The 27,952-nt window shown below is 41.0% G+C and overlaps 5 protein-coding genes and 1 long non-coding RNA gene across 7 annotated transcripts; 3 read left to right on the top strand and 3 right to left on the bottom strand.

Annotated features, from left to right (window-relative positions):
* Window positions 1-327: 327 nt before the first annotated feature.
* On the top strand, window positions 328-2,814 carry LOC130694639 (dolichyl-diphosphooligosaccharide--protein glycosyltransferase subunit 2-like). The gene is made up of 7 exons (XM_057517717.2): window positions 328-469; window positions 544-1,091; window positions 1,158-1,567; window positions 1,630-2,236; window positions 2,296-2,391; window positions 2,455-2,530; window positions 2,593-2,814. The coding sequence occupies exons 1-7, from the start codon at window positions 457-459 to the stop codon at window positions 2,739-2,741; spliced, it is 1,899 nt and encodes a 632-aa protein (XP_057373700.1). The 5' UTR covers window positions 328-456; the 3' UTR covers window positions 2,742-2,814.
* LOC130694683 (signal peptidase complex catalytic subunit SEC11A) lies at window positions 2,815-3,861 on the bottom strand. The gene is made up of 5 exons (XM_057517781.2): window positions 3,629-3,861; window positions 3,450-3,559; window positions 3,241-3,390; window positions 3,003-3,180; window positions 2,815-2,928 (listed from the first exon to the last, which is right to left on the bottom strand). Exons 1-5 carry the CDS (start codon window positions 3,674-3,676, stop codon window positions 2,878-2,880), a joined length of 537 nt encoding a protein of 178 aa, XP_057373764.1. The 5' UTR covers window positions 3,677-3,861; the 3' UTR covers window positions 2,815-2,877.
* A 688-nt stretch (window positions 3,862-4,549) lies between these two features.
* LOC130694661 (46 kDa FK506-binding nuclear protein-like) lies at window positions 4,550-6,423 on the bottom strand. Of its 2 annotated transcripts, none has more exons than XM_057517752.2 (8): window positions 6,264-6,423; window positions 6,023-6,115; window positions 5,799-5,958; window positions 5,581-5,738; window positions 5,390-5,523; window positions 5,256-5,334; window positions 4,957-5,072; window positions 4,550-4,903 (listed from the first exon to the last, which is right to left on the bottom strand). In XM_057517752.2, the coding sequence occupies exons 1-8, from the start codon at window positions 6,271-6,273 to the stop codon at window positions 4,643-4,645; spliced, it is 1,011 nt and encodes a 336-aa protein (XP_057373735.1). In that variant the 5' UTR covers window positions 6,274-6,423; the 3' UTR covers window positions 4,550-4,642. The 2 variants fall into 2 exon arrangements, with proteins under 2 accessions (XP_057373735.1, XP_057373736.1); XM_057517753.2 differs by having other exon boundaries at window positions 5,271-5,334.
* A 245-nt stretch (window positions 6,424-6,668) lies between these two features.
* LOC130694696 (E3 ubiquitin-protein ligase MARCHF8-like) lies at window positions 6,669-9,188 on the top strand. The gene is made up of 6 exons (XM_057517796.2): window positions 6,669-7,063; window positions 7,143-7,225; window positions 7,288-7,468; window positions 7,531-7,723; window positions 7,799-8,262; window positions 8,483-9,188. Exons 1-6 carry the CDS (start codon window positions 6,905-6,907, stop codon window positions 8,540-8,542), a joined length of 1,140 nt encoding a protein of 379 aa, XP_057373779.1. The 5' UTR covers window positions 6,669-6,904; the 3' UTR covers window positions 8,543-9,188.
* Window positions 8,889-11,644, bottom strand: LOC130694704 (uncharacterized). The gene is made up of 3 exons (XR_009002117.2): window positions 11,532-11,644; window positions 9,284-9,375; window positions 8,889-9,211 (listed from the first exon to the last, which is right to left on the bottom strand). It is a non-coding gene; the product is annotated as an uncharacterized LOC130694704 (long non-coding RNA).
* Window positions 11,645-16,179: 4,535 nt separating this feature from the next.
* Window positions 16,180-25,602, top strand: LOC130694678 (uncharacterized). The gene is made up of 6 exons (XM_057517775.2): window positions 16,180-17,180; window positions 21,061-21,227; window positions 22,183-22,319; window positions 24,186-24,359; window positions 24,762-24,960; window positions 25,028-25,602. Exons 1-5 carry the CDS (start codon window positions 17,103-17,105, stop codon window positions 24,908-24,910), a joined length of 705 nt encoding a protein of 234 aa, XP_057373758.1. The 5' UTR covers window positions 16,180-17,102; the 3' UTR covers window positions 24,911-24,960; window positions 25,028-25,602.
* The last annotated feature ends 2,350 nt before the right edge of the window (window positions 25,603-27,952 follow it).

The raw sequence follows: 27,952 nt of genomic DNA, 5'->3' as shown, positions 1-27,952 counted from the left end.
CCAACAGATGGCGTTGATTGATTTCCGCTTTCCGTCGGATTAAATTTTAAAATTTAATAATTCACGCATAAATATTACAAAGATTTCAACATTTCGAATCAAACGTCGACGCCTACAAATCTTCTCATGTGAAGTTTCGTTTCTTTTTCTTTTTTATTTCCAGTTAACGTAGTTAACCAAACATGGCGCCTAAGTAGTCAAAACCAACAAAACAATATTTTAAACGAAGATACAAATAACCATGAAACTTTGACTTTCTAATCTAATTTGAGGAAGAAAACGTGTTTGCCAATATCTTCACATCGCTATAGATACAAAAAACATTGTCAACATTTTAGACTTTGTTTTGACTAGCATAGGTGGCCGCTTCTGATTGGAGAAAACTCTATTGTAAAGTTGTCAGTTCGCTGTCACAGAACTTCCACCGGTCTGCAGGCGTGACTACAAACCATCAAAATGCGATTAACAGGTAAAAACATCACCGCGTCTTCCAATACTTATAACATCGCGAACTGTCATACTTAACAATGTTTGTTTCGTTAGCTCTTACGTTCAATATCTTGCTGCTGTGTGCTTCGGCATTGGGGATCACTTCCTTCCTCAACAGCAACGATCAGTCTAGGTTTAAGGATATTCTGCTTTCAGGGCTGAACAGCGATGATACAGGCTCACTGGACTATGCAATCCGGGGGCTAACATTTTTGGAAAGTGACGTTCCCAACAAAAATAACCTTTGCCAGAAGCTGAAAACCAAACTAGAGTCCCAAGCTCCAGAAACTCTATTTCATGTAGGGAAAGCCTCAGCAAGCTTAAATTGTGCCCTACAACTATCAAACACACAAAAAGAAACACTGGAAACAACAATAACTGCCTCTAAAGGAGTGTCAGAAATATTTTTCGCCACCGGAGCACTTTCTTCCTTCGGCGCCACACTTGATGCTCCAAAAGTTTTAAAGGCCCTTAATGCTGCATTAAAGAAAGATGATAGTATTTCAAGTCTGGGACAAGCATTCCAGGTTGCATCTCTCTTGGATGGTGATGTATCAACTGTATTTGGTAGAATTGAAGATGTGGTTGTTCAAGCTGATCAGGTAAACAAGTTACTCAATCCAGAGGAATTTTTTTCATACAATTTAATTTTATATTTAATCATTTAGATTGACGGTAAAATGTTGCAGTTTGAGGGAGGTCTTAGTGTCACGGCTCTGGTTATTAGTGGAGCATACAAGCTTGCCAATACTGTTGGCCAGGCCCCCTTTATCAGTAAAGAACAAGCTAATAAGTTTGCAGAGTACTTTGTTAGTCGCAAATCTGTTCAGACAATCAAGGGAGTTTATTACCTTTTGGAAGTTACTTCCATATTGGCTGATAATGCTTTCCACATTCCCGTTGCCATCACCCTGGCTAGCAAAGCTGCTGTTTCGAAAAGCGAGCCGAAGTTTCAAGTGAAAGTTACAAATATCCTCGGCAAGAATCTTGGATCATTGACCGTCATCGCGGATTCGGCTACACGGACCCTCGATGATGCGGTTGTACTGTCACAGAAACAGTTGACTCCTAAGGATGGGTAAGCCTGTCTTCAGTATGACTTGAATCATTCGTTTAATTCAGAAATTTTTTCGTTTCAAGCTCGTTTGAATTGGATTTGATGTCAAGCAATCCCGGAAAAGGAGTTTATCGGGTGGCTCTCAGTGCATCGTCAAGCGACGACACTCGCTTGGTTGGAAATGTTGGGGCTATAGTTGAAGTCAAAGTTCTGACTAAGATTGCTATAGAAGAAACAGAAATTGGCACTGCCGATTCCGACCAGTCAACAGCCGCCAAACTAAGAAAAATAACTTATCCCAAGAAGCTTGATGGTAGCCTAGAAGCCGACTCACACCAAAAATTGATTCTGAAATTCGTTTTGCGAGACACGCTTTCCAAAGAACTTGTTACTGTTCACCAAGCATTTGTTCGACTAACACATCGTGAATCTCAGCAAGAGATTTTCTTTGTCGCCGAACCAGACGTCAATGATGCGTACAAATTCGATTTGGATTTGGCTACCAAAGCCAAGGATTTTCTTTACCTATCTGGCCACTATTCCATGGATTTGATCATCGGTGATGCAGTAATTGAAAACCCAACTGTTTGGCAAATTGCAGAACTCCAGCTTTCATTTGTTACTCCAAGTTCTGGACAACCAAAATCATCAAAAGCTATTGAGATGTATCAGATGAAACCTGAAATTAAGGTAAAGTTAAACTTAGAAGACAGCCCCCATAATTTGGTTACTGAAACTGATTTTAATAGCACATGTTCCGGGAACCAGAAAAGCGTCCTCCAGGCATCGTTTCCAATACGTTCACCTTATTGGCTATCTTACCTTTCGTCATCTTCATTGTATTGGTAAAAAGAAAAAAATTACCTTGTTTTGGTGATTGCCTTTATTTATCTGCTTTGACGTTTTAGGTTTCTCGACTTGGAGTTAACTTCTCTTCTTTATCGTTTTCACTCAGCGCGCTTGGCTTTCACTTGAGCATTGGAGGTAAAATGTAGTAAATAGTAAAGAGTGTTATTGCCTAATCAAACCAATTGTTATTTCCAAAGGTATTTTCGTCCTGTTTGTTTCCTTCTGGTTATATCTCAACATGTTCCAGACGCTCAAATTGCTGGTAGTCATAGCTATACCTGCGTTCGTTAGTGGAAACTATATGCTTACCCAGATTGCTGCCAAGAGAAGGGGAGCGACGAAATAAAATTGATCATTCGTCAGTTAACACACTGTGGTTACTTTCAATGATATCATAAATAAAAATTATTTCATTGTGATTGTTTTCTGTTGTTTCTTAAATTTTATTTAAACCAGAAATATTGAGAATGTTAATACCGTGTTCATTCTCTGTGAATTAGCACATATAACCCGAGGCAGGCCAGGACTGCATACTACATGACAGAAATATTAGTTCACACAATTTTTCTCAATTTGTACATCTTATGCTATAGATTAGGCTATCTACCTTAAGTTTTGGATATTCATTCATCATAATTGTAACCATTCCAACGTACGGTAAGAAACCTTTTGCTCTACCAACGACATCACGTGGAGTTAACCAGAGTTGGCCAGGAGCGTACAAGCCTCTGTCATCAACACGGTTATTGTCTCCTTTTGTGAGAAACTTGCTAGTGCCATTTTCCCTAATACATAGACGGAAATTGTTTGAAAATGTTTTACCTTTAGAATGTTAAATCACTTACTTTTCATGAACTTTAAGGACTCGATGCACTATAGGAATGTCTCGTCCTTCTATTTTAAAGACCACAATCTCACCAACTCTGATGGGTTCGTCTGTAGGGTTGGTTAAAAAAAGTAAATCCCCTCGATGGAATGCAGGCTCCATGGATCCACTGTAATTGAAACAATAATGTGTTTACTAAGCCCAGTCAAAAATCAAGAGTAGGATAACCTGAGAACAACAACAATTGGGCTTTCACTGCCAGTGACTACCATTAAGCCCTTCCAGATCATAAGGGCGGAAGAAACAATCATACCAAAACTTAGCACCTGGTAAAAAAACTGCGGAAACAAATAATATGAGTAAAAAACATATTAGAAGTTTGCACGACATACGCCAAGCAATTATACCTGACGTTTGTTCATCCGTTGAAACTCTTCTAGCATCGATCCCAACATTTTTGAAGATAATTAACAAAGGTTTCGAAGCTATTATTCCTGAATAACTGCCGGTACTGAGTCTTTTTGAGATAGAAAAATGACTAAACAAAAGATTACAATGACACAAAAAACCAAAAAACTTATGATTTTCATACAATGTGCTATAGCACCAACTATGCACTACTGGTGGGAACTATTCGACCGGTATCGTGACGTGTAGTATGTTGTTGTCCATCTAGCGGCAGTTAACGCAGTAGCCAGGTCTTCTTTTTTTTTTTTTTTTGCTTACGTTTTTACGGTTTTGTTTAAGGAAATAGGTAACCGTATCAAGTAGAACATTGCCCAGCTGCTGTGACCGTTAATCTACGATTCGATGAATTATAGACTGCATCTGGATGACAATACATTTTGCGTTCTCGGATACCGATTCCAGTTGATGGCCATCACGACGGTTGAAAGAAATCCCATGTTGCGTTGCGCTTTGTTATTAAGTTTCTTCTAAAATGTAGTGTAACGTTCCCAGTCAGAATACGAAAAACTAACTGCCAAATGCGTCAGGGGTTTACCTTCTATCGATTTACTGAATCTCATTAGTTTAAACTACGAATTTACCTAAGCGTTGAATGTTAGATCTTAATTTATTCTCGTACATAACGTTAAAAAAGTAATAACACTAACAACTTCTTTTCCGGACCAGAATAATGCACTCAACCAACAAACGGATTACCTAAAACATGGTTATTGATTTCATCCTCCATTTGCCTTTTGTTTACTTCTGACGTTAGGAACTTCAAGCATGTTTTTCTCGAACTCCATAAAAAAAAAAACGAAGAAAATTCAATGGTTCGTCAATTTCTTTTTTTTTTTGTGATGGATGTTTATGACAGCTCGATACGATGAAGTTATGCAAAATTCTGATAAGGAAAGAAACAAATCAATTCAGATGATGGCAAGCAGTATTCAACGTACGATTAGCCGATTCGTTTAGTTAAGTGCCTTCAGTTCAACATCGAAGACGAGAGTGCTATTGGGAGGGATCTGGGGCGGAGCACCTCCAGCACCGTAAGCCAATGAGGCGGGAATCGTCAACTTCCTCTTGCCACCGACTTTCATTCCAGCAACACCCAAGTCCCATCCTTTAATAACTTGGCCTTTTCCAAGTTCGAATTTGAATCCCGGACCCTTATTACTCTGATCGAATTGCTTTCCGTTCTTCGCCAATTTACCACAGTAATAAACAGCCACCTAACAAAATCGAAATGTAATATTATCCCACAAGTTTTCATAAATCTTTATACCTTATCTCCTTTTTTGGATTCGGGCCCATTTCCAGTTTTCACATCTTCGATGATTAGACCTCCCGGTAATGTCTTCTTCGCTGGAGATTTGGGTGCTTCTACTTTTGGCTGCTTATCTGCAAACGCAATTTTTGTTGTTATTTGCTGAATACCCGAGATTATTGCAAGTATTGACTTCTTGTTTGTATTGTATTGGACTGTGAAATATCATGATGTACAAATCAGTCTCAAAAGTTACTTCTTTTGAAAACCATTAGCTTTTTGCTTTTGTTTTTTATTTTGATGTTGTTGAGGTTTACCAGCAGGTTTCGCACCTTCTTTTTTCTTTTCAGGTTGAGGAGCTGCTGGTTTTGGAGACTGTTGCTGCTGCTGTTGAGCCTACAAAACTTAAATAAATTAACAGATCAAATTACATAGTACATGTTCTTGATACCTTCTTCTGCATCTTCTTTTGTTTCTTGGACAACTGCTTAGCTGGAGGCTGCTTAGATTCTTCTTCTTCTTCAGCTTCTTCCTCATCCTCTTCCTCTTCAACTTCAACTTTTGCCTTCTTTTGAGATTTGCCATCTAATGGATCAAACCATAATTTAAACTCTACATGACACAAAACATGCATTTATTTACTGGTTTTTTCAGGCTGGGGTCGTTTAACAGCCTTGGCTTGTAAGGTAGCACGCAGATCCTTCTCTTCCATCTCTTCGTCTTCATCCTCTTCTTCCTCCTCCTCTTCCATCATCTCACCCAAAGTCATATCATCTTCATCGTCATCACCCAAAAGGTATCTAAGAAATAAATAAAATGATAATATCTATTCCATAGACTATTTGTTAAACAATGAATACCCGGATAGATGGACCGATGCTTGACCATGTGAGAAGAGGGAAATGCTGTCACCAGCTTGGAAGTTTAAATCAAGACTTTCTTGCTTGTTGGTCTTGTTGAGGTGGCACAAGATGTATTCTTGTTGGCCCTCATAATCCAACAGAAGGGTGATATCTTCATCTAAAACAAATTACTCAGCTATTATATGAAAAGTTAATTATACTTAATAATAAATTGCACATACCAGTGGCTGAGCTTAAGTCTAGTGTGGCTTTAGAGATGTGGAAAGAGTTATCAACAGTTTGAGAGTACTTCTTGCCCGGCTCAATAATCAGACCTGTGAAGTAAATCCCGTGTTAGGAAGACCACGTGTTAACAGCATGTCGAAGCACACAAAATTTGACTACCGGCTTACAAACTTCATTTTGCGAATTGGAAACTAATGCAGATAGAGTAATTCTTACATATTGAAACGCGGTACTTACCCCAGAACATTTTTGAAGAAGTATAAGTCAAATAATTAGAAATTAAAGAATAACGATGCTTGTCCTGAAGCGGCTGAGCGAAAAATGAGGTGAAGTCACACGAGGACGATGCTGACGAAAGAGATTTTGAAACCGTCTGTTAATGCCGATATAGGTGGAGAAGAAGCATGTATGACAATGTAGAGGCAGCACTGCATAGAGGAAATGGGGTTAGGCAACCCAATTTCTTTAAGTGAGCAAAACGAAAAACATCTTTACGCTGCTAAAGTCTTACGAAGTTTATAATGAAGTTGTAAAAAAATTTAATAATACTTGTTACATTTAAAGAATTTCGTATCCTTGATTCACCAAAAATCGTGATGTGATTAAGTCGATTTTTATCTAACAGATGGCGTTGATTTTTCTTATTTATTTATTCGCCAGCCTTAGGGTATTTTTCTTGGATACGTGAATAACAATTCAATGCCTTAAAAACAGTCATTAAATGGCAAGATCTTTTACTTGAAACCGATGGATAATAGTGGCGGTAGAATTTGAACAATCTTATTATCGTTGTGCTGTAATAGAAGTGTCCTCGAAGAAGAAAAAAGGAAAGAAATCGTAGTTTTGAGCTTCTTGTTGGTGGTTCGTCTCAAGCAGATATGTCCCTTCTCAAGGTTGTTGTCTCGTCAACACGGAATTCAACAGAAACAGTGGCTGCACTCGAGAGAGATGTAGACGAACGTTCGCCTTCATCTTCTACCCATAATGTTGACCAAGAATTGCCTGATCATAACCAATTGGCCAATGAACCTTCCCAGGTTTCGTTTCATTCTAAATACATCGTGGTCTGCCTCAATGACAGCCCAAGTTTTAATTGGTATGATTGGAATAATTTAGGAGGAAAACCCAAACTCCCCATTGCTATCAGCAGCTAGCACACTGTCCAAAAAAGGATCAATCACATCACAAGACATTTGCAGGTTAGGATATGCCACATTATTATTAAAACATTTCATTTATTTTGCTCATCGTGTATTGACAGGATTTGTCATTGTGAAGCTGAATTTGAGGCTCCATTAGTAGCACCTTGTTGTTGTGCAGGTTCACTGAAATATGTGCATCAAGGATGTTTACAGCGATGGGTCCAAAGTTCTGACATGAAGAATTGCGAGCTTTGCAAGTATCCTTTTATCATGCAAACAAAAATCAAGCCATTCAAAGAAGTATTCTTACCACCAGTTGACATTGAGCTACAATTCTATATCAATACATTATCTCTTCACAGTGGGAAAAACTAGACATGTCCTCAATGGAACGTCGAAAACTGGCCTGTTCGGTGACTTTTCACGCTGTGGCATTCACGTGCGTGATCTGGTCCCTTTACGTGTTGATCGATCGATCGGCAGAAGAATATTACTCTGGCCAGTTACAGTGGCCTTTTTGGACTAAGCTGGTTGTCGTGGCGATTGGGTTTACAGGTACAGTTGCATTATCCTCGTTTCTAACCACAAATCTCATCGTCGTGCTTTTCCTTTCATTTGTCTCGCATCTAGGTGGTGTAGTATTCATGTACGTACAGTGTACCATGTACTTAACGCTGTGTCGAAGATGGCGGGCCTATAATCGAGTCATTTTAGTTCAAAATGCTCCCAATAAAACCGGCAATGCGTCAACAATTATAACCCTACCAAGCGATGCAGTCAACATCAAGCAAAACGGTGCTAAAAGAAAAGGAGAGAAAAAAGCTTCGGTGCCTGTTCAGCCAGTCGTGACGATCGCATCAGCTTTTACCGGGGGCAATCTGCGGTCTAAAGTAGGTGCAGGTAGTAGCGGTACGACGGTCATCGACCCCGCCGGCTTCGACACTAGCCATGACCACCAGTTGGTGGAGAGCATCGTCGTCAGCGAATCGGCTCAAGCCGAAGAGATGGCCGCCCTACTCGATCTGAAAACCCAGCCGTCCACGTCAAAACAAGCGTCACCCGATGACGACATCATTATTCCATCCATTCAGAATGTATGAAAGTTTCTGTTATGTTCCCCGTTTTGTTGAATCCAGTTGCTTCTCAGTTAGGTCATTGCGAGCTTTAAAGAGCGAAAAAGAGGGGAGGAAATTTCTGAGTTTCGTTTGGTTTCTTTTTTCCGGTGTTGTTTTCCCGGCGACCAGTGTCCGCTTTGTCATCGCCCCAATTAATCCGTTTCTTAACCCGCTTATCGTGAAATAATATTTAATCTAGCTATTTAGTCTAGTCTTCAGGTATTCGACTAGCCGAGTACTCAGAGAAAATGTGGGATAATTTTGTATAACACAACAAATTATCTTAAAAAAAAAAAAGAGAAAATATTATTAAACCTAAAAAAAAAAATCAATAATCGAGAACATTAACATATTGGGCAATTTGTCCGAAAAAAAAATGTATGTTGCTAGAACGGTGTCTTGATTACGCATTAGGTCGTCTCTATTTTCTTGTTTAGGGGAAAGACGAACATTAAAAATTAGTTAAAAACAAAATAACAAAAAAAAAAAATATTTCACTCTTGCAGCAGTCTGTGGATCTGTGATAGACAGCTTATCATTAATATTATTATTTTCCCCTTTATGATTTTCACCGAATAAGTTGCAACAATTGTTAATTCGATTCCTTTCTTTTTTGTTTTTCTTTCCGCCCTGATTGCGTTTTCCGATAATGGCTGTGTCATCATTTCTCAGTAATGAAATTCGGTCCTGGTTGGTTGATTTAGTTTCACTTTTGATCCTGTTCCCCTTTTTTGTTTCGCCCTCTCCTCCCTTTTTTTTTTTTTTTTTTTGGTTTCTGGTTGTTTCTGTTTGTTTACTTTGCTCGTTTTGTTCTGCCATTTTTGTTTTTGTTTCAATGTTTTGAAACTGGAAAGAATTTCGCCCACCTAAAATACAATTGGTGCGTTGGCCCTCGTTGGAATGTACACATCGTACGCCGGCTTCATTTCTGAAACATTGAAAATTGATGTAAATGTTTAAGTAAAACAAAACACAAAAGAGCAACAAACATTTTTCTTACCGACCATGGAGATTAGCTCATTTTAAAGTCACACCTTCTCTCCTAAGGCCCGTTTGTTGATATGGAAACGTTCCAGCTATTCGGCAGTTAAACTAAAAAACAAAAACAAAAAAAAAAACATGGAAAATTCAGAGAAGAGTGGGTTAAAGCAAACAGGAACCTAACAGACATGGATGCTGCATTTAAATATAGATGTCATGAGAATAAAATGCACTGAAACTATTCCATGTCTTTGTATCGGACCTGCGGACTGGGCGCGCTGGGCACCGCCAGCGTTTTGGACTTGGAAAGAAAACGAAAAACAACCGAAATACATTTATTATATAAATAGCCAATTATTATGCCGCTCTCGTCCGCGCAATGCGACGACAAGTAAATAGCCGGAGAGCTTCGTGTAGAAGATAATTTAAAAATCGAGAACAAACAAAGGAAGGTTGCCGAACAAGTGAGAAGGAAACTCGATTTGCTCCCGCTGTTGTGTGATGGCCGACTGTACCCTGACAGAGAGATATGCCTGCGATGCAAAAAGATAACACATATCGTTCGCTACGTTATTTGAATGTCGAAAGAATCAGCAAGAGACGTGTGCGGGTAATCCACTCGACTTTGATTGCGTCTTGTTGGCGTTCTCCATTCGTCCTGCTCATGCAGCTGAAATACGTGCGCGCAGGAAACGGCGTTAAACAAAGATATCGCAATCCTTTTTCGATTTCCTTTTTTCTTTGACATTCCAGTGTGCTGAAAAGAAATCAGAGCGTACGTAGAAATAGCGAGCAGAAACGATGTGCATGCAGACAATACGTAAACGCGATGATGGAGTGGGCGATAAACGAACGAAAGAATGTGGCAGCGCCGCCAGCAGTTCCAACAACGAAAACGAAGGACTTCATGGACGACCGCTGGAACGTGCGTGTAGCATCTCCATTGACTTGCGACGCAATCCGTTGTACATCACGTCTAGCAGCAGAGCGCTCGTAAATCGTTCAGCCAAAAGGAGAAAAAATGCGCGCTATTTTCAAAAACAAAGCACGTGACCTTAAAGTATATACGGCCCTGATTCTACCCCCAAAATGCATTGGCAAGACGCACATAACGTACCGTCTATATACGTAGTTATTGTCAGGTCCGGTATTACGACATAAAAAGAAAAACGAACGACAAAAGGACTAGACCTATTAATGGCCTCACGTTCCCGCTAGCGTCGTAAAAAATTTTGGGTAAATGGCGATGTATTCGTGTCGTCTCTCGTTACTCTATAGGATACATAACATAGCACCGTTTGTTCCTGCTCCCCCCCCCCCCCTCCTTCTTTTTCTAAGAGTTCGCCATTAGCTGGACGCATAACGCCCTAAAAACTTTGATGGGCTATTTTCATTCTTTTCTGCACGGCTCACGCTGAGATTTCGCTTTATACGAGCTTGCATTTTCGTCAAGGACGTGCGTTAGCAAGGGGCGTCATCCGGGAGGTGCTCCCGAAGGCTAACAAGCGCCTGCTACGTATCCCCAAGGATACACGTACGTTGTGTTGCGCCAGGCCTGGACGAGAATCGATGTTGGTGATAGAGCTCAAAGTGTACAGACAAGATATAGCCACCTGCTTCCGACCAGCCAATATGGCGTCCGAGCTTCGCAATCAAGACAACCAACGACCAACGAAGGAGAAATCAATGCCCCGCGAGAACGAAATCAGGACGTTTAATGCATCTGCAATGCCCACCTTGAATCTTTATTCGACGCTGAGTCCCTGGCTCAACAGCAACGAGGAAGGCACTTGTCGTTTTCATAAACTACAGCAACCCGTATGTTATTTGAACTTTCACGCCCTTTCCCTGCGAATAACTGAAAAGCCTGTCATCATTCACCGTTCTTTTGACAGCTGAAACGGACGCCAAAAAACTACACAGCGTTACTATTGAATTTCGACGTTTAAATAAATATGGACGCTACAAAAAATTTAAAAATCTCAAAGCCCGGTCGGGATATTATATGCACTCGGCCACCGTTCAATGCTACGAGATCGTACTGCTGTACAGTTGTGACAGGTTGATGGGCGAAGCACACAACGACACGAACAGAAGAAAAAGAAAAGTTTTATGCTGTCAGGTACTGATGGCTATCGAAAGCCCCGACGGCAACAACACGTATGGGTTGCGTCAGAAAAGAAACCCTACACGTAAACAACATTTACTGCTATTCAAACATATCAGGAAATGTAATACACACGAGCAGAAATGCACAATTTCCTTACCGTAGAGTTCAGAACGCGATGGATGACGTATTTACATACGAAGAAAACACAGGGCGTGTGTATGACAGACTGATCACCTGAGTATAGCAGACAACACACTTGGTCGAATGAGCGACAGGTATACAGTGGGGCTAACCATTTAAAAGGGGGCGTTTACATTTAGCCTGAAGATATACATGTATGGTATACCCAGACAATTAACAATGAACGATCGTCGAGAAAGAAAGGCGATGTCTCACGAGGATTTTCTGATCAAACGAAAAGAAAAGCAGCAAAAAAAAAAAGAAAAAAATCGAGCAAGATGAATGAAAAAGGATGAGCCGGCGAAATGCGTGCACGTTCAACTACTGATGGGCGTTCTGGGCTGATGAGCGTCCTCATCGTTTGATATCCTCCATGCCCTCGGCATCCCATCCACTGCGCTCATTCGAGCTTCATAATATATACCATCAATTAGGCTGTATAAACTTCACGGTCCTAACTGAGTTAATCCTAAGATAAACGTCTGCAAAAAAAAAAAAAAAAAAGAACTGTAACGTGTAACATGTTTCCTTTTCGTGAAAATACAAATATCAATGCGAAAACATAAAAGCACACGTGCCCGAAGTTTCACCAAAACTGAATGCGTCTATAAGTGAATGGAATAACAACGAGTGCAAGTCGTGACTGTTGCACGTCTACCATGGCGCTGATTTATCTCTACTTCGTGTAGTACAAGTTTTGCATTATAATAACCCCCGTCCACTGGCTGAGTTTAGTTGCTCTCATTTGTAACGTAAAAATGTTACTGGGTAAGCTTAGGGTCAGCTGCGAAAACACGTAAGCCGCACGGCGCTAATGATTTTCGCAACCAGTATTTCATTTCCAACCCCCTTCTGTTTAGCTCTGCTTTTGTTATTTTCAAGAGAGGAATGGAGGTTTTGGGTACACACTTTCAACAGCATAAAGAAAAAAGAAAAACAAAACATCACGAGGTGCGTACTTTGGGTTCAATCCGATTTCGGGCTTCGCTTACTCACCACTTTTTTTGTTGTTGTTCCTCGTCGTTGCTCGCTCCGAGTTGTTACTGGGATAAGACGCAGGGCGTTGCCGCTTCGACTAATGATGACGCACACTAGTTATTATGTTATACACTAGCGGAGAACACAATATAGACCGCGGGAGATTCGGTGGGGCAACTTTAGCCGCTCGTTATATTTACTCGGCAAAATGGCCCCATACACAGCACACATCTCTATCTCCAGCACGGTAGATGTGTCTATGGCTAACTCATTCTCTCTTTGTTGCTGTTTCCGTATATAAATTACTTGATGCAAACTGATGTTTACTATACTAATAACTTTGAACAGATCTCCGGTGTCTGTAGATTTATTTCTAAAAAAAAAAAAAAAAAATAAAATAATGGTGGCTCTTTTACCTTGTAAAAATGTAATCATAGTCTTCATGACGGTGGACCAGAAAACCTTTCAAAAGGCTACACAAAAACGTGCAACATCAAAGTCCTTGTGAAAGACTTTCCTCCTCGATCGATATAGAAATGTGTGGGTTACACGGACGTTTTGATTGTGCATCGTCTGGCTCTAGCTTAGAATAGAAATGCGTGTGTTTGTCATTTCTTTCTAGTTATCCTCTATACTGTTTTCAACGTGCAAGTAATTTAGCTTGGCGTACACCAGGCGTTTGTTTACTATACAAACACACAGCATAAGAACCATCTAGTCCGGCCAGAACACAACACAAACACATCATCATTCACGGACATGACCACGCACGGATTACACTGGTATACATGTGGCCGTGTCATATACCTCAGCGATGGATACATATCGAAAGGCCTACCGGCTCAGTATAGGTACTTGTGAGTTTACGGAAAGGCTTTATTCATGTGTCTCTATATGGTATGCAATATTCAACTTCTCGGTTATAGCGATTCTGCATGGGGCAGGGGGAAACACAGCAACGCCGAGTGCGTCTGAACGATAATGGATCAAGTTGAACATTAGCCCGAAAATGGGGAACTATAGACAGACTCCCTGGAGCCGCAGGCAGAGACGTATCTGTATCAATCCACATGCCGTCTATGTGCTGTGCAATTGATGTTTATTTAAACAGAGTACCCACTGCAGTGTGCACGTGAAAGCGCTGGGTGTTAAATCATCTATATACACCCGACGGTGGCAAAGGGCAATCCATTTTTAATCATTCAAAAACCCCCATTCATCAACAGCGTACACTCGTATATATGGCTCATATGGATCTATCTAACCGTATTATTGCCTTTAGTGTCTCTCTCTCTCTCTCTCTCTCTCTCTCTCTCTCTCTCTCTCTCCCCTTCTGATATACTTTCGTACGCGATTCGCTTTAAAAATCTTCCCTACGTGGACTGCATTTTCTCAAATAGAATTTTATTATGAACGACAATATGAATCCAATATCCTTCAATACTTTTTTTTGGCCCTCCACTTCCGTCACTCGGGTAAGGACTCTCTCAGATTTCGAATCGGATATTAGAAAGAAGCCGAGGCGGGTTGTTTTCGGTCAACAGGAAAACGAAAAAAAAAAAAAATAAATAAATAAATTGAATCAATTCCGTTAATGATACACCGCACAGCGTTTTGACGTATTGTGTTAGTTTCCGAGTCTGCACTCCACTTTTATTGGGGTACAGGTTAGCCAGTCTGTGCGATGATACAGTCGTCTTCAAAAGAGAAATGTTTTGAAGTTTGCTACACACTATTTCACAGGGGGCAATAACTGAGATGGGTTGAGTCGATTTGATTTTGGAAGTCAGTACGATGACACAGTCGAGCGTTTGCTCGGCCAACTCACTTTAGCTGCCAAAAAAAAACAAAAAAACTCGTCGTTTAAGATGATGAAATTCTCGGAAATATCCCACATGTCGTGCAAAAAAACCTCATTCTTCCCAACCATTCGCTGTTCGTCTTTAAAAGAAAACGACTGTGTTCACGCTTTAAAATCCTGGCTGGCATTTCATTTCAAGCAAGCGACCGAAGGACGTGTTTGGATGATCAAAAGGCAGTTGCTGAACTAACAGCTCCAGTTTCACCAGAATTGAAAGCCTTTCAAAAAAAAAAAAAAAAAAAGGAAACAGACAATAGACGAGGAAAACGCAGAGCTTACTTTTATACGAGAGCAGATTGTGAAGAGCACCCCGATCGCTGGACAAACCCCATATACCTGGTGCTTAAAAGGGATGTACAAAGCATCGCGTAGATATCGACCAGGTATCAAAGAACCTTATCGAGATCCTGCTTTTTTTTGTTTTGTTTGTGTGTTTCGCTTTGTTATGTAGACTACATTGAAATCTGGGCTGCCGTGTATAGCTTTTGCCTGGGCTTTTTATCACTACAAAAAGAAAAAATGAAAATCCAATTTGACGTTCATCCATTTTTTTTTTATAGAGAGATATGACCCTATATATTTAGGCAGTTGCTTGGTTCAATTCCATTTTCTCTGGCGAAATCCGTTAAGGCTATTTGTAGCACATCATTCAGACGCCGAGCCTCTTCGAGATGGCGGGGACGTGTTGTGTGTTCTAGACTACACGATCTGTTGTCATATGTACGTATATACATATAGATGTTGCTATATCCCATACCCAATGAAAAGAGCCAAGCTTGTATAACCGTATAGACCTATTGATTTCACCTCATGTCTCTCTTATTACTCATCATCGATCCCCCCCCCCCCTTTTTTTTTTTTTTTGCTTTGACGTATTGACTATCCTGTGTTCCATTACCACTTTTTACTTTTATTTCTTTTGTTGTGCATATTTGTTGGCTCTGTCTCGACGTCGGTTGCAGTTAAATATTTCTTTCCATTATTTCTTATTGCTTTTTTTTTCTTCTTTTGCGTGAGTGTGTAGGAAGTTATACGCAGTGTGTGGCACAGCTGCTGTGCATCGCCAATTCGCGTAGCATTGCACAAACGAGATAGAAGCTCGATTCTATTATGCTAGGCTATTGAATTAGAAATTCAAGTAGATGGAGTATTCCGAGAAAACGGTGGCAAGTTCGAACAACCGCCATTGCAACATGCGAATAGCTTTTAACAATAAGCACATTACGCTAACAGGTTCATTATTTCGTTTTTCAATTGAAGCAGCAGGTATGTATATACGCAGGAGAACGAAAAATCTATATCGAACGGTAAAATCACGACAGCTGCCGACTGTGTCCGCGGGTATAAACGCGTTGCTGTTTATCAGTTATCTACCCAGAAAAAAAGATGTCGCAATTCTAGCAAATCATTGTCGAGCAAATTGACAGCAGAATAATAGCAAGCGTTCGCGGCGAATGTTGTGCATGTCCAACAACCAAAAGATGCGAATAAGAATGGCAAATCAAAAAAGTGTACTCACGTTTTGCATCAAGTCGGCGGGGGTTCACGTCCGAAATGTAATTTGAAAAATCCTAGTAGCAAAGCAAAGGTTGCTGTAAAGGGACGAGCGTTGAGTTTTGTGAATACATTTGTGACGGTATGCGTAGCCAAGGAAAAGAAACGAACCCTGCACACGGCACTCAGCTGACTGGGGAACGACACTACCACGCACTCTCCACGAAAGCAAAAAGAGAGTAGTAACGTGCACGCCGCTCGACGTGTAGCGTCTCAGTCTGGAACGGACTGCCGTTGGCAGAGTGACGTTATTTTTTTTTTTTCCTAGATTTCTTCTCGTCCCTTTTTTTTATCTTAAATACAGTTACGAGTGTGACGCACGCAGAAGCAATTTGACACAGGCAAAACAGATCGGCGGTATCACGTATTTGACTTATCCGCATAGCCAACGTCGGCCTCACATTCAAATTCCAAAACATTGGCTATTTTAGACCGCCGGGTGATTCAGCCTGTCCTCTGAAAATTCATTTGGTTAAACGTAAATTGTTTGAAAGAAAAATGATGTCGTTCCATTTCGATGTTGACCGACAGCTGGCTGTTAGGCAACGGTCCTTTCTAAACACCAGAGGTCTGTGTTTGAAGTGAGTAGGCCCAACAACAATCCAAACCAAACAGAACAAAAAAAAAAAAATAAAAAATAAAGAGAAACGGTGCCTTTCATTTTCAACATCTAGATGAGCCAAGAAAATAATTTGAATATTCCAAAAAAAGAAAGAAAAAAAAAAAAAAGAAAAAGTGAGAACTGTTCCGCGTTTATTTTTACCCGCTGGGCCGAAGGCCGTTCGTGCCGCCCAAATTTTCGTTCCGAGTGCGTTCGTCATCGCACATGGACTCTCACATTTCAGCCACGTCCAATGGATAACCAACATCTCGCAATTGCACAGTTACACCTGGAACGGCAGCGGTTGCGGCCGATCGTCGCCCATCGATCTTGAAAGTGATTTTTTTTTTTTTTTTTTCTTTTCGGCCGCTCTGAATGGCGTCGTCCAATCGTCACGATTCATTCGCACCGACCAACTGCAATTTCGTCCGCATTATTTCAGCGCTGGCTAGCGTGTCGCGCCAAACATTTCACATCATCATCTGAGGCTTGTGCTGTGCGTATAGTCGAAGCCACATTATACATAAAGGGACGGCAGCTGCTGGGACGACATAATGCCGACGTCAGCCGATTATGAAATTTCCATCGACGAGCATCACAATCCCGCCAATGCCAATCACAGGGCTCAAAAGGTACGTCACGCTTAAAGTACGTATCTGTAGGTGTATGGGTGTCAGTCAAACGAATTACGTATGCACGGCGCGGCGTCAAAATGAGCGCAGCAGAACGTCAGTGTCTCGCCATTCAAGTCCAATCTCTCGGCTGTGACGTGCGCGCCAAAACAAAACACGAAATGAACGCAGATAATTATCTAGACGACAACGTACTAATACAGCGGCACATTCATTTCCACGGCGCGTGTTTTCACTTCCTGATTGTCAACCAGAGACTTTCAACCGATTCTTTTTTTTTTTTTTTTTTTTTTTTTTTTTAAGAATATTCGCAATTTTTATTCTTCCTTTTGTTTCTCACATGGACAACTTACAGAATAACTTGTCCCCCCACCCCTCCCATTCTTTTTCTCTTTTTTCTTTCCCACAAACGATGTGGGATATATGCGTTTTTGAAAAACATATGGATGGGAAAAGACGCATATGCAACGCGATTGAAATATTTTTCTTTTGTTTTTCCTTCGTTTTTTTTTTTTTTTTTCCTCGGTGCGAAGAAAACCTTTCACCGAATTCGCGCGTACGTACGCGTGCCTGTTTTCCTTTTTTCTTCCTATTTTCTATAGCAGCGAAGGATGAAACGGACGAGCGATGAAGTGCGAAAAAAAGAGAAAATACATAAAAATTCAGATATAGTATCGTCTAGCACGTAGACGTATCTAAAAGAAAAATCGATAGAATATTGATCTCGTTTCCTTTTGACGAAGGGCTCGCTTTTTCTTTTTAAACAAATTTGCCCGTGTCTTTATCCGAATCGTCAAGTGTGGAGAGTTCTCCTTTCCGTGTTTCTACATGTTCAGATCAGCCATACGCTTTTTCCCTTTACAACTGATCGATATATGTAATATAATATACACCAAACATACCAGTTATCCGCCTTTCATTTCCTTTTTTTTTTTTATGCTCTCGTGTAATAGACTCAGGTTGTTGCACTTTCGAAAAAGAAGGCAAAAAAAGAAAAATATAACAACCCGTCAAATCAATTGTATCGCGTTTTTACTCGGCAGTTTCCTTTGCTGTTTATGTTGTCATACATAAATAAACGATGTAGCCTCGTTCATCATTGCGCTGCTTGTTGCTTTTGTTTTTTTTAAACTAACTGCTCAATTATTTGCCGCAATTTAGCGACTCGACGATCGCGATAGGAGCAAGGGCCGTTTCAGCTGAATCGTATTAGGAATAGCAGAGGATAATTATACGCGAGAATGTTTACGGTCGATATCATCGGCTCGGGTTTTTGTTTTTTCACGACAGTTGCCAAGGTACGAACAACCAACAGCGACGCATTCAAAAGGAAAAGAATGGCGATTGATTTACTCAGTAGTGTACTCTATATTTATATGAAAACAAAAAAAATAAATAAATAAATAAGGAAGAATGAAAGGACGTATTACGGAAGAAGCATCACGTAAAGAAAGCCACGTCTATATAAGGATGGCTTCCGGAGAATGTTATAACGAGTCAACGAGGATCCTATTCATTATAATCTCACTATACATATACACGCCCCTATACGTACGGCCATCGTCAAAGCAAAAAAAAAAAACAAAAAAAAAAAAAAAAAAAAAAGGAGAGAAAGAAAAATCAAAGTCATTGTTTGTGTCTTTCCTCTTTAATTAGCGACCGACAGTTTGTGCAGCTTTATTGTTTACAATTCCCACGTTTATGACCATTATGACTATCACAACAAAACAGCGCAGCTTTTTTTTTTATTTCTTTACGAACCACAGAGACTGCCTCCCCCCCCCCCCAACTTTTTTTTCTTCTGTTTATGATAGAAGCCACACACTTTGTTTCCTCCCAATTTTTACGTTTCTTTTTTTTTTTTTTTTGCCCATTTCATCACAACATTTCCCTTTTGTTTTTCGTAGTGGGGACGTAAGGCAGCAGCTGTTGAATTGTGCAGCGCGTGTTATCAACGACATTGGCAGTTGGCTACCAGGCCGAGAAAGTGATATGTAATACAGTTTATAGGCCATGTATAGGCTCAACGCTTGTGTCTATATAAAACGGGTGCGTGCACAGCGTCAATTCACTCGGATGAAAACGAAAGAAATAATCAAAAGGAAAGAATGGCGATAAATCATTGGAGGGCCCCCCCCCCCGCCTTCTAGGATGCGAGACGCTGGTCTTGGTGTAATTGTAACGCGCACTGTGTTTCTGATGTGTGTGTGTGTGCATGGCGTAGAGGATAACGTCCGGTTAACGGCCGACATTAAAAGCCACGCAAACTTCGCCGCATCGTTTCCCCGCTCAAAACTGTCAGCTCGATGGCAAATTGCAAAAAAAATTGCGCTCACACATCAGCTATTGCAATCTCTTCGACGAAGTGCACACATTGAAACGGAGAAAAAAATCGTGATGAAGAGAGAGAGGGAGGAGGTCTCTCGGTTCGATATTTGCTTTGGCCTTTGAAAATGAGAATGCCATGTGTTTTTATTTGTTTTGTTTTGTTTTGTTTTTTGGCTCCATTTGAATTGCAAAGTAGTGCTCGTTCATATTATTCGTGGGCCATGAGAGTCATGTCACAGCTGTTATTACTTCGGCTTGTTGATCAACCGAGCATTACGATGAGAGTATTGAAAATCAATGTGGCTCACTCTCTCTCTCTCTCTTTCTCCATTATATTTTTAGAAGGCATCTGCGCTGTCGAGTAACCGGTACAAAAGAAGACAAACATTTTGACCCCCCCCCCTCTTTCAAAAGTCTACAGATTTTCTGCCATTTTAATCGTTTCATTTCCGAAAGTCTTGATTGCACAGCCGCACGTCTCATTCGTCCTCTTTTTTTGCTGTTAATCCGACTGATATTACCAGGTCCAATAGAAGGCCTTTTTTTTTTTTTTTCTTCTTCTTCTTGAAATGTCTATTTACTTATCCATGCAATGCTTTGAACTGTCACCAAATTTCAATATCGATCGTCGTCAATCTTTCATTTCGAAAAGAAAAAAAAAAAAAGACTAAACGCACGTGATTGATTTGCATTTCGGCGCTTTGAAATTCGTCCGAGAGCGAACTAATCGATTAAAAACAGAAAAAGAATTGCGACCCGTAAAATGAGATGAAATTTTTTTTTTCCCATCAAAAGTTTTGGCAACACTTGGACTGTCATGTCCAACCTTAAAGTGTCTTAAGCTCGGCTTCCAAGGGAATCTAACGATTGGAAACGCAAGAATTCGAAGAGAGACGCATCGCGAAATTACGCAGTTTCACATACTTTTTTATTTTTTTTTTGAATATCTCCGTCTACTTGCCGTACCGAATTTAGTTTCATTACGAAGCGCAGCCAACCGGGTTTACCAGCACAGAGAGAAAAAGAGATAAAGCACAATCTTGACTTCCTTACAGGTTTCGCTTCATCGCTTCATTGACCTTCATTTCGGGAGCAAAACGAGAGAACGATGAAAAGCCAAAAGGGGAGAAAAAAAAAAAAAAAGAATTCTTAGTAAAGAGAATTCCCTTTGGCCAGGGCGTTTTCATCATGCTAATATCCTCCGTGATGAATATGGAACAATATTGACTAATTAAACGAGTATTTTCTATGCGCGCAAGTGGCTCGTCAAGTACCCGTTCATGACGAACCGAAAACGGAATGTCGAATACTACTCACGAAATACGCACAGCAGCATTTAAGCGCCTGTCCTTATTGAGTGGGACGCCCACACTTCATTATTCATTCAAGGCGTTAATGAATGAATAATACAAAAAAAAACAAAAAAACTAAACACTAAAACGATTCACATAAAATAGTCGTGATTAATTTAAATAGGCCTACCTTCGTAGCGGAGAATCAACGGTGTCCATGGCAGTTGTATAAAACAAATGAATTCCGTATGTCGTTTCAGATGATCGGCGAACTGAACAGCCTAGTGGCCCAGTTTCGGCAACTACTCATCACCATCGGGCAGCCCAAAGACTCGCCCGAAGTCCGAGAGAAGATCCGACGGTTGCGGCGACAGTGCGTCGAGTCTTGCAAACACACCAACCAGCTCCTTCTGCCGCAGATACACAGGTACGTACCATCTCCTACCGGCCGGGAGGAGGGGGGCTCCAAAATGTTCCCGGGATTTCACGTGATTTTTTTTAAGGAACCTGCTAGGCAACAAATCAAATTAGGAAATAAGAAAGAGGTAGAGTGCTCTTTGAAGATATGTTATAGTGTAGAGGGGAGACATGAACGGATGTGGCTCTTTGAAGTCGGATGAATCGAGAACGTGGGCACAGTGAATCAGCTGACGGCGCTAAATGTAGATCGATTTTGGGGGCTTCGTCTTTTTGTAACGAGGATTGCCAATGAATATAAAAGACACGCATCAACGGGCTGATGGAGGTGGGCATTGGACGGACTTAGTTAATACCCAAGAGCTCCGTGTACATGTTAGAGAGAGAGAGAAAAAAAAAAAAAGGCTGATTGAAGGGTGGAAGTATAGAGACGGAGTTTGGGTATTCAGCGAAATTGGCTATTGATTTGAGGGGAGGGCTGCATCATTATACTTCACTGGTTTGATTCTTTTCGTTTGAGCTCGTTGCTTGAATAGCCGCACAACAGTTCCCTATTGCCACGCCTATTTTCTGACCATCAATTTTCAGCCTTTCTTTTTTCTTCGTTCGTTTTATTTTTTTTTTACCAAGAATCAATCGATACACACGATCGGCCTTAAACACACACACACACACACACAAAAAGGGCTACGGTCTAAAGGACAAAAAAAAAAAATAAATAAAGGCCTGTTTGGGAACACGCAAACGATCCTCAGGCCAACTAGTACGGGGAAAATGCAATGGCCATCGCGCAATTACCCGACGATTGAAAAAGGATTAAGTTCCAGCTCTTTACACGATATATATACTGTATATATATATAGTATTGGATGAGGAACAAAAACAATAGAATGCTATACTATGGTAGCTACGTTACATATGGGGACGATGTAATTTTTGATGCATTTATTTTCATTGCTCCTCAGTGATATCGCCGCTGGAATTCCGCTGGACAAGGACCATTTGGTCCATTTTTTCTGCAGTTGTCAGTTGCTGGTCCGCGAGTTGCACAAGAGTCACCGCCTCATTCAGAGGAAACCGCTCGACATGACCAGCTTTTACGGTAAGATGGTCAATTTATGACACAAACAAACATCTCTTTTTTTGTGTGTGTGTTGTTGGGACATCTCAGGCAACATAAGCAAACTCGCGATTTCATCAAATGCAATATGTAACACGAGCCAGAGCGAAAACGGCCTTAGAGGGGGGCACGCCTCGTGAAACGGAAACATGTCCATCGGACCGGAATTTTCCGTCAACAAAAATCTTTGATTTCTTTTTCATCTCGGCTCATATTGTTTGACGTTCACACAAGAAGGGCCGCAAAGTTTTTTTTTTTTTTTTTTTTCGTGCTTCTATTTCTCTCCTTCTCCTCTTCTTTTTTATTATCTAAACTGTGTGGTCTCGTTCGTGAACGAACTCCGAACATCCCTTGACGTGAAAACCTCTTTCAAGAATGAAATCGACTAGTATTCTTTTGTAAACTTTTACAAGCGTTCGCCATCAGTTGTCCCGTACGCGTTTCACGACGTCAATGTACACACGCAACACAGCTGTAAAGTGCATACGTTGAAATCAAGCTGCCATGGCTGGCTAAACTTTTGTATTCCGTCGGGAAATCCCCGGCTCTAACCAAGTCAGCAGCCCAGCCCCTCTGGTCCGCTGTGGCGTTTTGTAATCCCGTTGAAAGGGTTTAGTAAACTCGTTTGGCGTCTTGATGTTTTCAGTCTTAACGTTCATAATCTACGAAGGCTAACACTTGCGTCCTATGATGGTCGGTTGGTACATCATTGATGGGAACATACAGAAGTGGCCCTACATCGATGCAACACCACTGTAGCCTATTCTATGAAAGTCTAATCGCCTTAACCCTTTTTTTTTTAATTTTCCCATCGTCCTTATTTGCATAGAAGGATTGAAAGGAATTCGTGATTGTTATAAAGACAAAGTGGATTGAGAATTAGCAACACGAAGTGAGAGGAAGACGCTCGTCGAAAGTGGGAAACAAAGGCAAAGACGACGTCATTTGAATAATTAGTTTCGTGTCAAAAGAAAGACGTGAAAATTGGGTATAAAAAAAAAAATATCCTTGTGATGACATAGACAAGACCCGCTGCGCAGCGAGTTAATGAACGCCAACTCCACAATTTCTCAAGTGGCCAAACGGAAAGCTGGACGTAGAAATGTCCGTGTACACAAGATGATGAGATCCCTTTCTCACCTTGTCATCTCTCCTACGAGATAGCACAAGTTTCACGAGTCCTCACTACAAAGTTGATTACCTCACCGTTAAAAACAAACAGCGTCCGTCCAGTCACGACCTCTTTCTCATCTATTCCAAGTTTCTCTCCTCACTTTCATCTCCTTCTATATTTATATACACACACACACACACACACACACACACATGTCCAGCAATATGTAGGTAAGATAAATGTCCATCCAAACTATCTCCCGACGGCATTGTATACACACAGACATGTTGTTTGATAGCGACGGTGAGGAGCTATACGGTCGCAAAGCAAATCGATCCTGCGGGGGGTCACCACGCCCTTTTTATATGGCGGTCGATGATTCGCACTGCCCTTTTCGTGTACGAGTGTTTAAGTAGACCATTGATTGCTGCATGAACGATCGCACAGATACGAAAAGAAAAACGCAATGGTGCAATAGATGTCTAGAAAGTCGAGAGTATATCGACCATGTTGGCGCTCAATCAACGAAGGGAGAGTGTAAAAAAGAAAAGGTCGGGAGGGGGGGGGTTCGATCTTGAGTTTGACAGATAACACGGTAGCCCTTTTCTTTCGAGTCTTGGATTGATTGTTTTGATCTTGTTGGCTGTTCATATATTTGTTTATCTCTTTGGATCGTTGCTTGATTTTTCCTTTGAAATCGGACCGTCGTTTGGAAACAACTGGAACATCAACAGAAAATCGAGCCGGGCCATCCAATTTGGGTACAGTCTTCAGCCAGATCATTCTCTGCAAACAACTGGCGCCCGATTTCAACGCGGAGGAGCTCCGTTCCATCCGCAAAGACTCGGAGGATATCCAACGGCTCATTGACGACCTCTCGGAATTCATGCCCATGGAAGAGTCATACGGTAGGTCATTGATTTTTCACTTTCAGCTGTTTTCTTTTTTTGATTACAAAATGTTCACCTTCATTTGGTAATACGACTACCTGAAAATGAAACTTTAATAAGCTATTTAATTGAGCTCGTTAACAAACAAAACGAAGAGACGCAAGGCCACTGTCTAGCGTTGTTCACGACGAGGCACGAAAATGAGCTTCACGAAAGGCTTCATTCTATTTGAATAAAGTGATGAACCCAGTGAACTCTGATCTCATTATCCGTCCACTGCAACAAAAAGGCCATCATTCGTTAAGTTATATATGTACTGTATATATATAAAAGGATGAACATGTCGTGACTCTTGGTTGGCAGGGTTAGAGTCCATTAGATATTAATTGATTAGAGTTTTTGTTTCTTTTGGCAATAAAGGACGGGCGTTCGCCTTGGCCGGCGAGGACAAGTTCAGCGTTTGGGCCAAACAGCGGATGCTGACAAACCGGCGGCAGCGCGCTACTTCCAATCCGCTTTGCCGCAACATTCGCGCCTTGTGCTGCTTCTCCAAACCAAGTTACCTGTGAGTCTTGCATCTCATCATTTCACAACATGTCACGCCTAACTTACAGTCCCGGTATTAAACTTGCATTTTGTTTATCGGTGACGGCCATCTTCATTTTGTTGTGTGCTCATGTTTCCAGGTTTGCCAGCACGGCCGTTGCAGGCCCAGTTCATTCCCTATCGGTGACGATGAAAACTTCGTTTCTTCTCGAAAATTAAAGACGAGGACAGTCGAATTCACGTGTCTGGTTTTTCTGTACAATTTGTTTCCAATTCCAACGTTATGTCGGTGATCAATGAAGAAAAAAGGAAGAATGACGTACCATCTGAAACTCCCATAGAAACTATGAAAAAAAAAATCTTCTTCTTTATCATCCAAGTTTGTATAATAATGTAGTTTGCCCTAGGCCTACACTATGCCCACACACAGCCAAAGTTTAGACGCAAACAAGTTGCCCTCGCTGTACGTGTAAATCTCTTTAGACATTTCAACGTTGATAAAACGGTTCACGTCCCACTTGAATATCTTTCAAGCGATTTGCATCTCCACAGCCCATCAAATTTCATTTTCCCTTTTTGATGTAATATTTCGCTCGAATCGTGTCGTTTTCTTCTTCAAATTCACGTGCTCTGTTCTCGTTCTTTTTTCACTGTTGATTTTCATTCAGTCTTTCTTGCCAAAATCTAATGATGTGGAACATTAAGATATTGCGTTCTTTTCTCTGTTTCTTCTTTTTTTCTTTTTTCTATTGAAAATAAAATCTCTGATTAGTCTCAATCAGCAATTCCCATTTGTAATCGTCTCGGCACTATGGAAATCGTCGGATCGATGTAATAAATCACGGGGGGGGGGGGGAATCAGACTTCCTCTTCCGGCAGGATTCCAGCTGTCTGATCCAGCTGCTTTAGTTCGACTTGGTGCATCACGATCAGTGATAATGCGTCACGCTGCACGTTGCGTCTGTCACTGATGTTCTTGTGTCCTCCTCCCTCTTTATAATGCGCCATAATAAACGTTAATCTAACAGACGAGCCGAACGAAGATGGCCAAGAAAAACGGCCATGTGTAAAACGATAAAACATTTCGATTTAAATCGAATTGTGGTATGAAACAAAACGAAACCCTGAAAGCCTTTCAAAAAAAAAAAAAAAAAATCATAGACTCGGGGCAACAACTGTTCCAACATCGATTTCTGCCTCTCAATAAAAATGGCTAGTTGGACTACGTGGGCCAGGGCCGTCACATCAAATCGATCCAGCCGGAGCGGCTGTACGAGAAGCACGGACATCGCATTACACATTTTGATTTCGCCGCCGACAGCCTGTGGGTTTCACCGTGTTCAACATTTGTTGTCACGAAAAACCGTCAAAAAGACTTTGATCTTCGATGGTGTCGAAGGGATCGCTGGCGAAAGATCACAATGTCGTGAAATGAAAAATTTCCATCTCCCCACACTGACCCTCGAACTTATTTATAACATGCAGTGACAGTTGATGTGCAAGCTTACCTTTGCGAAAAATCCGGGCTGACGTCTAGTCCTATCGTCCTACGTGCCTCGCAACCGTGAATAAATCACGATGAAGATTCACGATGTCGTGCATATACGTCGAAGAAAACACTTGTTCCAAGCCCGGACGTGTCACGAAGTGAAGAATATCCAGCGAAAGCACAGCACATCTTTTGCAAACATAAATCAAGATATAATGTATGCATCGTCAATTGAATGGATTTATTCCTTCTTTTTACCTGACTTTGAAAGCCACCGGCTAACGAGGGGGGAAAATACAAATAGGAGAGCCCATCTCGTTGTTTCTTGGAACGCACAATGTCCCAAAACAAAGAAAGAAGAAACCATCTTCTTTGCGATTACAAGACTCCCTTTCTTCTTTATTACATTTGACGGGGCCGCAGAGTGGAGTTGGGGGAACAAGTCTGGACAAGTCTGGACAGGTCCGGACAGGTCCGCTTTTCTCTTTTCGTCAATCAACTCCGGGACCAATGAAATCGATCGTCTTGTACATCTCGGTCAGTTCCGCTCTCGGCATACAACAATACTCTTATAATAGCTCAGTAGTTGATGGCATTTTTGTTGCATGAACTCGATGGAATTCTTGGCCAACATTTAAAAATAGTACTAAAAATTTACTTTCATTTTTTTTTTTTAAATGCCTTTGAAACCCAATGGCAAATCGTTTGGCCCGGCTTGACAATGTCACGGGGCTATGTCGAGCACACTGTATAGACAGGACATTAGTTAAAGCGGCCACGGAGCGATCTTTCCTCTGGTGGTTGATGCTCTTGAGGAGACGGTTGGCAAGATAAATGGATAACGGATTGATTAAGTAGGGACAAAAAGAAAATAAAAGGAAAGCTCGACGGAGAGGGACGCATTGCGATACGGACGGGCAAACACGCAGACGCAGCCGACCGCTCTCTCTGTCTCCCAATAAAGAAACAATAAGAGACGGGCCAGTGGAAACGTGCTGGACAAGTGGTATTATCTCCGAGTCAGTGGAGAAAGAGGCACATAAGTCGAATGGTGGGGGGAGGAAGAAAATATGTGGAATCAAGATAAACTATGGCAGTTAACTTAAGATTTTACATCGATTAGGTTTGTTTTTGTTTTTTTTTATTTTTGCGACGGTTTTATTCGAATCGAATCAGCGAAAAGGAAGTTTGGAAATAGGGGAACAATCAGCGGGTTCTAATTTCTAATCGCTTTCGAGTTGCTACGCGGGTGTCGCCATAGCACAGCGTTAATTAGTGGGGTGCAATCAAAAAACAAACAGAGAGGTCGGATATCATTCAATACAATGTGAAAGATTTGATTCGAATAACTTCGTACATTGCCTGACGTATCTCGAATTGTAGAAGAGAGCAACAGTAAACAGAATTAGAACTGTGTGAATGTTCAAATCAAATGCGGAAATTAATTAATTAACGGAAGTCTGTATAGTAGGACCCAATTATAACAGGTTCCGTTTTGATAGGATTACGATTCAAAAATTGAAAGGCCAATTTTGCTGTGTGAAAAAAAGTCGGACTTGAAACAAATCGACTTCAT

The sequence above is a fragment of the Daphnia carinata genome, chromosome 4 (genome assembly GCF_022539665.2).
Source record: "Daphnia carinata strain CSIRO-1 chromosome 4, CSIRO_AGI_Dcar_HiC_V3, whole genome shotgun sequence".
NCBI lineage: Eukaryota > Metazoa > Arthropoda > Branchiopoda > Diplostraca > Daphniidae > Daphnia > Daphnia carinata.
The sequence above is the reverse complement of the archived record's forward strand: the minus strand, read 5'-3'. Positions and strand labels throughout refer to the sequence as shown.

Coding starts and splice junctions, on each gene's coding strand:
- LOC130694639 (XM_057517717.2), top strand. Junction 1,568..1,629: donor CAGTTGACTCCTAAGGATGG/GTAAGCCTGTCT, acceptor TTTCGTTTCAAG/CTCGTTTGAATTGGATTTGA. Junction 2,531..2,592: donor CTTTCACTTGAGCATTGGAG/GTAAAATGTAGT, acceptor TTATTTCCAAAG/GTATTTTCGTCCTGTTTGTT.
- LOC130694683 (XM_057517781.2), bottom strand. CDS start 3,676: ATGTTGGGATCGATGCTAGAAGAGTTTCAACGGATGAACAAACGTCAG. Junction 3,560..3,628: donor AACGGATGAACAAACGTCAG/GTATAATTGCTT, acceptor TTGTTTCCGCAG/TTTTTTTACCAGGTGCTAAG. Junction 2,929..3,002: donor ATGAATATCCAAAACTTAAG/GTAGATAGCCTA, acceptor TCTGTCATGTAG/TATGCAGTCCTGGCCTGCCT.
- LOC130694661 (XM_057517752.2), bottom strand. Junction 5,959..6,022: donor AGACTTAAGCTCAGCCACTG/GTATGTGCAATT, acceptor AATTTGTTTTAG/ATGAAGATATCACCCTTCTG. Junction 5,524..5,580: donor ACCCCAGCCTGAAAAAACCA/GTAAATAAATGC, acceptor TTGATCCATTAG/ATGGCAAATCTCAAAAGAAG.
- LOC130694696 (XM_057517796.2), top strand. CDS start 6,905: ATGTCCCTTCTCAAGGTTGTTGTCTCGTCAACACGGAATTCAACAGAA. Junction 7,226..7,287: donor ACATCACAAGACATTTGCAG/GTTAGGATATGC, acceptor GTGTATTGACAG/GATTTGTCATTGTGAAGCTG. Junction 7,469..7,530: donor AAATCAAGCCATTCAAAGAA/GTATTCTTACCA, acceptor ATCTCTTCACAG/TGGGAAAAACTAGACATGTC.
- LOC130694678 (XM_057517775.2), top strand. CDS start 17,103: ATGCCGACGTCAGCCGATTATGAAATTTCCATCGACGAGCATCACAAT. Junction 21,228..22,182: donor CTTCTGCCGCAGATACACAG/GTACGTACCATC, acceptor ATTGCTCCTCAG/TGATATCGCCGCTGGAATTC. Junction 24,360..24,761: donor GCCCATGGAAGAGTCATACG/GTAGGTCATTGA, acceptor TTGGCAATAAAG/GACGGGCGTTCGCCTTGGCC.